This window comes from Lichenostomus cassidix, chromosome 3 (genome assembly GCF_008360975.1).
Source record: "Lichenostomus cassidix isolate B80296 chromosome 3, HeHo_3.0, whole genome shotgun sequence".
In the NCBI taxonomy this organism is placed as follows: Eukaryota; Metazoa; Chordata; class Aves; order Passeriformes; family Meliphagidae; genus Lichenostomus; species Lichenostomus cassidix.
Genome location: NC_139483.1, coordinates 69,440,378 through 69,450,230, shown reverse-complemented (window position 1 = coordinate 69,450,230; position 9,853 = coordinate 69,440,378). Strand labels below are relative to the sequence as shown.

General features: G+C 38.9%; 1 protein-coding gene across 1 annotated transcript in view; it reads right to left on the bottom strand.

The window, feature by feature from the left end:
• Positions 1-4,123: 4,123 nt before the first annotated feature.
• PREP (prolyl endopeptidase) overlaps positions 4,124-9,853 on the bottom strand; it is an 85,487-nt gene continuing 79,757 nt past the window's right edge. The window contains exons 14-15 of the mRNA XM_085056256.1: positions 6,765-6,921; positions 4,124-5,979 (exon numbers count right to left, since the gene is read on the bottom strand). Of these exons, the coding sequence (XP_084912382.1) occupies positions 5,685-5,979; positions 6,765-6,921 (452 nt within the window). The 3' untranslated portion in view covers positions 4,124-5,684. The remainder of the gene's footprint in view (positions 5,980-6,764; positions 6,922-9,853) is intronic.

The window sequence follows — 9,853 nt, the reverse complement described above, 5'->3', positions numbered from 1 at the left end:
CACTATGAGGATGGTGAGGCACTAGAACAGGTCATCCAGAAAAGTTCTGGATGCCCCATTCCTTAAGTGTTCAAGACCATACTGGACTTTGAGCACCCTGACCCAGTAAAAGGTGTCTCTGCCCAGAGCAGGGGAGCTGGAACTAGATCATCTTTAAGGTCCCTTCCAGTCAAAACCATTCAATGATTCTACCTGTGTCTACCCAGTGAAACACAAAATTAAAGGTAAACCACTCAGGAGCTGAAGCTTGGGTCCGCTATGACTGCAGCTTTATGCCATTTATAATGAAAACATGGTTTTAATGCTGAGAAGCTTTAAACTAAACCAAAAGGCAGTTTCAGCAGCAGAATGCTAATTATTAACACTAAATGTATGAAGTAGGAAGTATTTAACAGCTTGGCCCAGCTACTGAAAGAGATACCTGCATATATCTATGTTACAAAACTCGTTCTACTGCAGCAGAACTTCGTCTGAAATAGCAGCGCTACCAGAAAACAACATATTTTGTTGAGAAATGACCCTGTTTAATTTGAAACAATCAGAAGACAGTAAGTATTGTTTATCTGCTTCTGTTACTGTTCCAAAGGATTCTGAATTGTGAAATGCTCAAGCCCCTTATTCAGTCTCTTTCTCAGGAAGGAAAAAATAGTCCAAGTTACAGCATTTTGTCACTTGCTGTCACAATGACATGCTGAAGTTGCACACAAGAAATGGCCTAAAAGAACAAATCAAATGGGTAAGAGTTTTTCACCAGCTAAGCACTCTCCAAATGTCTAAAAAATTGCATTAACTGTGTAAAACTAACTAATGAATAAACTCCTCTGTTACTTAGTATGTTCATGGTTGTTCAGTAACTGCTAGGTGGCAAAGCAAACATTTTCTTTTCTGCTGCTCTTGTCTTCCGACACTTTCAGTGTAGCACACCAGAATGTATTTGATGGCATCTTTGATGCAATATATCTTCACATTCATCTGTTCTGCTGAGGAGATGTCAGAGATTAAGTACAGCTCTTCACAGGGAAAGAAAAGCAGCATGAAAACCATGGTGCTAAGAATTAAATGAAATTACCACCTCCCATTAGTTCACGTGACACTGCTAAACTTCTGCTTTTCTTCTAATCATTTCCCCACTACTTTAAGAGTGAGGCTAAGATAAAAAAAATATAGATAATATTTTGGGCCTAATAATGCCCTGTATGGGTTACAGAGAAGTTTCTAATTTAATGCTCAGATAAGGTTCCTACCTAGGAAGCATGTTGCTTAAAACAGCATGTCTCCCCACCTTAGGGGCTTCAAGAATAATATCTCCTTCCTTTTTGCACACAGAAGCCTGAGGGGCATTGAAATTAGTGCACACATACAAACTGCAATCTTCTGAGCAGCATATGCTAATGTTGTCACATTTGCAGGGATATCATGCATACAGTGACTCCAGCCATCCTGCTCCATCTGCTGTGGGAGCTGGAGATGCTTAGTGAAATCACCACACACTGACTCTTGCTATTCGGGCGTTCAGCATTAAAGTTCCACTGTGATGGGTATGGGCACGAGCACCAAGTTTGTTCCTTGCCTATTACTGCTGGTGACAAGGCAGGGGGATGACTACAGAAAAGAGATTTTCACTAACAGGTTATTGCTTAGCTTTGGTTTTAAATGTTGATTTTTCAGTTATTCTTATGGAAAATTAGGAGAAACAGCCAAATCACAGTCCTCCTAGTCCAGACTTTCAGTTAATTTCTGTGCCAGTAGCTAGTCCACCTTCCACTGAGGGACTCTGTTACAAGGATTGCTCTGCCATGAATAAACTGAAGACATGAGCTTGTTCAGAAATTTCTATTAATGAATAATGTTATTTTGAGGACACACTATAGTTATCTTCAGGGACATGAGAACTGGAAGGCTACCCCAACTCGTCCTTCTGCAAGAGCAAGCTAAAAAAAGCCTGAGGAATGCTTTTTTCTTTTTTTTTTCTGGCATGCCATGTATGAAAGCAGAAGTAATTAACACAAAGAGAAATGAACAGTTGCCAAACCTGGCTATTCAACCAGCATGACCTATCCAAACTCTGAGAGGTCTGGACAAAGAGACAATTACACAAAAGTGGTCTACTAAAGACTTTTGAAGTAGAAGAGCTTGGCAGAAAATTGTGTGGTTGTTTACTAGCCTGGCTTCCAAGTCCCTCCCTTGGCCTTCCCCCTAAATCCTACTCAGCTTGGAAAACCCCTTTCACAGGAGAGACTGTCAGAAGTCTATAAGCAGATCTTAAGGCAATCCTGAGGGGCAACCTCAGGCTAAAAATAAATAAATGAGCTGGCAACACTGATCTTTGAAAGCTGCTGCTTGCCGTATTGAATGCGAAAGTACTGCTGCTCATATTTCTGTCTTCCTACAGACATATGGCAAAGTAGAGCCAAGTGAAGAAAATCCTGGTCAAGAAGCCCTAAGTGCCAGGGACAGGTGTCTCCAAACTCTGTCCCGAGCATCCTTTATTCTTACATACCCACAGGCCAGCTGTGCTCTTCCACCCTTAAACGAAAGAGTGCAGCTCCCAGCTGAAATCTGTACATATCCTTTTTTCTGTCTGTCTATCTATTTATCTATCTATCTATCTATCTATCTAATCTATCATCTATCTAATTTTGCAGCTACCAAAATGTAAATTAACTCCAATGCAAAGGAATTCAAGTATCTCTCTCTAAAGAATATTAAGACTCTCGGCTTTTAAAAATACTTCTGACCTTTTTCATATAAATCAACTCTAATGCAAATGTACACTCATGGGAGGAAAGACAACTACGGTATCTTGACATCAGTTGTGAAGAGTGTTAGAAGGAGAAATATGTAAAAAGTTCATTTGTTTCCACATAAAACCAGATTTTTCTTCATGTAGCATAAGCCTCTTACAAGACTTTTTTTCTGGTTTGGATCCTTGCACAAAACATTAACATCTATTTTTCTAACACAGTTTTGAAAAAGCAGATAGTGGTGAGAAGGCTACCTTGCCCAGCTAGTGAATTTTGCTTCACATACTGGAAATAAAAGCCATAAAACCCAGAGCACCTTCATAAAATTGCATTTTCACTGTAGAGAAAAGAACTTAACTTTGAAACTAGACTAACAGAAATTTCATTATGTTTTATACAGGAGGAATGGTTTGGCTCCCGGTCTATTTAATCAAACCCCTGAAGGTTTAAATCCCACTATATTACAAGAACATTACTCACTCAGACTTACAGATTCCAGCTGGAGCATGACCCTGTCTGCCCCAAAAAGCAGCAACTCAGATAACAGGACAGCATTGCAACATCATTTTTTTGGCACCTGAATCCTGAACTTGGCACAGCTGATTAAGATCAAATAAATGCTGACATGAAGACCCTGTTACAGAAACACAATGCCATCCCAATACTGACACCAGCATTCCACAAGGGATGCTCTGGAACACTTACTTTGTGAGCAGTGTCTCCAGTAAGCCAGCTCCACCTTCAATACTATTGATTGCCACTCAAAGAGAAATGTTTGTTTCCAACCTCCCCAGATTATGGGTCATCTGTCACGACACCGAGTCATTCAGGGAACTCAGCTTCAGCAGAATGCTTCAGAGGGAAAAGGAGTTACTTTTAGCCTGTGCCAAAAGTTTTGTGCTTGAGCAATTGGAGAACAAGGAAAAGTACTAAAAGCACTTTTAGGAACAGACCTAGAGAAGACTGAGGTGGCTGTACGCAAGGATTTGCAATTCAATGTACCAACACAGTTCAGCTCTATTTCTTGAATGTCTGAGGACCACATTTTCCACACACCCTATCCTGCAAAGCTCTGTATCAGAGGTGAAGCTCTGTCCTCTTGACAAGAACTATAAATTCAACAGAAGGCCACATGCCACAACTATGAATATTACAAGTGGAAATGGCGCTGCTTTATGTGCTTTGCTTCTGCCTCATGGGGAAGCTGTTGAAAATTTCCAGATGATCAAAGAAAACAGTTCACATACCTCTGGAAAAAGAGGGGTGCTGAACCTGCACCCTGTTTTCACAGCGTGGAAGGAAAAAAACCAACCCTCCTTCAACTCCCAATTCTGATTGTTTAATTAATTGCTGTAATCAGAATACAACAGTCCACAGAGTATCTTGTAAACAACTGTAATGCCCATGGATCCCAAATAAACCCCGGATCACATACAGGTTTTAGGTGTGGTATTTCATATGAAAGCAGAAATAATTTTTTATTTTCTCCCAAAATCAAATCAGTATACATATCAAGGGCCTGGAGGTGATGATCCTTCCTGGACTCCAGAGGGAATCAAAAGAAGTCCAGATCGTAAGGGAAACACAGAGTGACTCTGGTACAAATTTATTTTTGCTGCTGTTTAGAGTATACCCCTCTTTTAAACACCACTCCCTCCTCTTCCTGCACCGAGACACTGTTTTCTTAGAGATAAAACTCCTGAGCCCAGAGTTAAAATACAGTCCTTAGGGTCTATGAATATAATGACAAGCATGAGTCTGGAAGATTATATCAGTTCATCCAAAACTGAGAAACAGTGATGTTTTCTGGAGGGGCAACAAGACTAATAATAGTTGATAAAATACTTTTTTTTGTCTGCAAAATCAAACTCTAATTGCTGCAGTACATCAGAGATTAGACAGTAGGCAAATCTCTTTATAGCTCTACAGCCTAGATGGGAAAAATGGCAGTTCAAATAATGTGCCTCTGTCAAACCATTAGGGAGTCTGACTACAAGCACTTGTGTTGCAGCCAAAACTAGGTTATATATGCATGTTCAGACTTTGGCTTGTTAGAGAACATCCTGTCAGAAGCATCAGAAAAACTGAACGTGGACAATCGGGATAAAGCTGTGGCTTTAGGCTGGGGTGGGTTTTTTGTTTAATTTTGTGTTAGTTTATTTTTTGTTTGTTTATTTCAATCAGCATCTGGTCTACTCTTCAGAAACAGTTAAAGAAATAACTTCACATGGGTTGTTGGAGAGTGTCTGTATAGCTTGAGTGAGATTACAGTGAGAATCTAAGATTTCTTCAAGTTTTCCAGCCTCCAGTTTTCTCTTCTGTGTGGAAATAAATGGCAGAAGAGAAACCTGGTGACATTTTGAAGTCTCTTTATAAAGAAAGAACAATTTAGCAACATCATTATTATAGACTGTAACACGTTTATGAACAGCATGTAATATAAGCTTTTTAATAATATTTGACTTAACTGGATTACTGTCTCTTCAGTTTTTCATGGTTATCACTGAACACCTTCAATTTACATTCTTAAATAAATTACTGTGTGAATAAAATATGCTCAGAGTTCTTGTATGTGAACAGTACTTACATTTAATTACAAATGATCTGGATATGTTTATAGGTGAAACACATTAAAATTGTTTACAGGAAATAAGCTCAACTAACACTAATTTTGAAATCTAAATTTTCACAACAGTACCGAAAGTAGCTCAGCTGTTTTTTGAACATGCTTTTCAAAATGGAATTTGGAATGCAGTAGAAAAAAAATCAAAGAAATGCCAAAAAGAGGGAAGCACAGAAGATCAAAACTCCATAGCAGGTTGGATCAATAAAATATTAAATTGTAGTTCTTAAATGTAAGTACTACACCAAGTAGTAGTGTGGCTGTTCTTAAATGTTAAAGCCCTTGTTTTCTAAAGGAGACAGTAATAAGCATTTTGCCTATTCAATCCACTCAAGATTTAGACATCGTGCTATAAAAGCAAACATATCTGACACTTCTTCTATAACTTTAGCAGTTGGTTTTCCTGCTCCATGCCCAGCCTTGGTGTCGACATGGATGAGAAGCGGATTGGTTTGTTTACTGCTTCGGCCCACAACGTACTGCAGGGTAGCGATGAACTTCAGCGAATGCAGAGGGACCACACGGTCATCGTGGTCTGCTGTGAGAAGCAGTGTGGAGGGATACTGGATGCCATCTTCTTCTGGTAGTTTGACATTGTGAAGTGGAGAGTACCTGAGAAAAACACACACATGTTTGAGCATCTTTTTCCTCAAGACCCAACAAGAAGGTCCTCTGCTACTGAAATGGTCAGCGGCATTTGATAGCACTCAGAATAGAACAGTTCTCAGTTACATAAATCAGAACTGCACTAATGGCAACTGACACGTCATAGTGGCCACAGATCTCTGGCTCTGAAATGTGAAGCAAGTACATTTCTTTAATGTCAGAGAGACATACATGTACATCTCACAGAAATGTCCAAAATATCAGGAATAGGCCAAAGAAACTGCAGCAAAAGCTGACAAGCCCATAGCAGGATCCATCCTTCTGGAAACAGGGAAATTGAGACTCTCAACAAGGAACTAAGAAATTAATTAAGATCCTATTATGGTCTAGTGCTATTCAATTCCTACAAATAAATCCCACATGCTTTGTATAATACAATTCACAATGGTGACTGTCTCTCCCTCATGGTAAAAAATACAATTTATGTAGTGGTCCACTTGAGAATATTCTGTTGTGACAGCCTAAAAGAGTCACTATTCAGAAAGAAAACCTTACAAGCTGTTAAAAGCTGCTAGGAGAACAAGGTCTTCGAAAATATGACCACTTGATACAACAGGGCTTTGAAGAAAGTCTTTAATTCAAAACTGACTTGTAAGGAAACGCTGAACTCCCCAAATTCAGTGTGGGAAAGGATGAAGTAATCATCAGAAGAGATAATAATTGTGACAACCTAAAATCATTGACCAGACCACGCATTTTAATAACCACAGAGAGTACTGAAAGGCACTTACTTGCACAGCCATTCAAACTGCTCTTTACTGTCGGAGCAACCATAGTCAGTGGTCCAAGCATGGCCAATGGTGTACTTGTGGAATTTGAGCATGTCCATCACTCCCACTTGGGCAATAGCACAACCAAATAGGTCAGGGCGCTGATTAGCACAGGCAGCTTTAACAGGAAAACAATTCCATTAGTATTCAGATCTTAAAGAATGAAGCTCAGCAGTAAAAAGTTCACTACCAAATTCCACTGGCAGAAGGCTGGCAACGAATATGAAGTCATATAGACTTTCAAGCAAAACTGTAAGCAAATACACAAATAGATGAAAAACATAACTCTGAAAGATGGTATGTTCAAAAGAGCTTAAGAAACATTTCTGTGCTCTTCAGACACCAAACATACTGTTCTACGAAAACTGCTTTTCAAACAACCAAATTGGGTTTGAAGGAGAAATGAACTTTTAAAGCGTGTGAGATTTTGGACTACTGAACTAAAGGTTCCTAAACCATTAACTTTCAATATTAGTATCAAGAAAGAAAAAGGCATTAAGGATCAAAAGCCCTCCATTTACTGATGCAAATTTTCTTTCATAATTACTATGTAAACCCATATGAAAAAGAGTTTTGATACAATCAGACTGCTACAAAATCAGAGGAATAACCTCAGCTAAACAAAGTGAATTACTGCTTTATTTTCTTGTTTTATGATTTTTATCTTCCTACAACTGGAAGGGGCAATTTCTTTAGGAATAATGCTTTCCTCAAATATTTTAAAAATAATTGCAGTAAGCCCATCAAGCTCAGTGCTCAATTTATAAGAGTGGCAACTGGCAGATGCTCTGGGAAAAGGTGTTTAACAAATACTGGGAGATCTCCCCTGTACATAATCATCTGATGAACTAGTTATTTAAATTTTCTCTGAATTGGAGTTATCTCCAGCCATCCTATTAAACAGCCATCAAAACACACATCCTCTGTAAACACTATTTCCTCTCTTAATGTTTATTCATCCAGTGTTCATCACATTCTGTAGCAGTCAGTTCTTAAACTCCAATTCCTGTTTCTTGATTTAAACCTGTTGCCTGGTGATTTTACAAATTCCCATGCTTTTTTTTTATTTTAAGAAATAAGCGCACTGAAATTTTTACGTAACTACTACAATAGATCCTAGAATCCCGTACTGAATTACGTATAACGTTTCCCAAATTATTCTTATCTCCTCATTTTTGTCCATTGAGAAAATGGATTGACTATTGCCATTCTTTGCCTCCAGCTAACCCTGACATTTCTATAACATGACTTTCCTTCCAGCTCAGCAAGGACTTTCTTTCACAGCCTCACGAGGAACCTTGTCATAAGCTTTTGAAAATCCAAGAACAACTCCTCACCTAGATCACCGTTACAAGGTCCATATGCAGCCTGACTCCTTCAGAGAGCTCTAATACATTTGAAAGCAGCAACTTCAGCCTCCAGAAATCTTTCTGTCAGCTATTATTTATTGGTTTCAACTAGCTTGCCCATTATAAAAGTCAGATTTACTCATCTACAGCTTCTGGATCACCATGAACCATTTAAAAGTTGGCATTACACTTGCCCCCTTCTGTTCCTCAGACATTCAGGCTTAGTAGCCTGCAATTTCATATCAGAGTTCACTCAGAATCCTGCATGTGCACCATCTGGTCCTGGCAACAGACCATTTCTCATTGGATTGATTCATTCCAAAACCTCTTCTGCTGATGCTTCAACTGGAGTCAGCTCTCCAGAATACTCCCCATGAAGACAGACTGGCTCAGGGAAGCCCTCATGCTCCTCAGGAGGGAACATCAATACAAACAGACCATTTAGTTGTTCCTCTTTGCCATTATTTTTCTTTAATGCTGCTTTTACATCTCACTAACCTGCAAGTCACACAGATCCTCTGGCCAGCTTCCTGCCTCTGATGTGCATAGAAAAATTTCATTGCTAATCTTAATATTGGAAGCAATTTGCTCATCAGTCCTTGCCAAGAATTTATATTTTACCCTATTTTCTTCATTTAAACATGATTTCTATTTTCTGAAAGATAAAATTTTACTTCTGGTCATTTCTGATATTTAACTATGCTAACTCCTCCTTATTTATGAGTCATTTCCATAAGGTATATACAGAGCCTTAAAGAGTTGCTATGTAAAAGATCTTTGACAACTACCATAACATTTCATTTTAATACTCTCTATTTCAGAGCGTCTCTTGAAGCCCTGTGTATTGCTCAGAATTTTGTAAGAAATTGCTGCTTGCTAGTTACTTAAGTAGTTACTTCAGTAAGAAATCAACTATGGAGACACCCAACCATGCACATTGAACCTTTTTAATTAGCCATAATACTTGGTTATATGAATTAATAAAGTGTAATCTGGAACAACAACTTAGTAGTGAATTTTATCCCTCTATACATAACTGCTTTAAAATTCAGTAAAAAAGTAAGCCTTCAAAATGTCGGAACTTGATTTGTCTAAGCAAACATGAGAGGTCAAACACTGTTTGCAGGAACGTTTTCAGCTCACAGCTATGCTGCTCTGCTTAGCTTGGGGATCACACTGCAAGACAAGGAAGACTTGTTTTGTGGTTGAATGAGGCAAGAGCTCAGGGCTCTGCAGTCCTCAGAGTCACCTCCTGCTAGTCTGACCGAAAGGAAACAGTATTTTGGAAGAGTGACAATACTCTTCCTTGTCAGCTTTTTCTTTAATGAATAAGAACAGAGAAAATCTGGCAGTGGATCCTTGCACCTAAAGGATGAGTTATGATCTCTAGTGTTGCATCAACAACTATTGCAAAATTTATTCTTGCTTTGATGAAAAAGACCTTACAAGAATTTCCTAAATTCACCTAGTTCTACCCAGTCAAGGAAAATCTCCATCTGGCTCAACAAAGCATGGAAATCCAGCTTGATTGTAATCTAACAGTAAATGCAAGGGAAGGATTCTAACAAGATGTTTTGGAGCAGGAAGGACTAGATTCCTAACACCTGTCTCCTACCAGAATGAGTGCCCCCTTGCAAATGTCACTTGCTTCCCCTCATTGACACAAGGAGCCCAGCTGAATAGTTCAGCCAGTAAACCAGG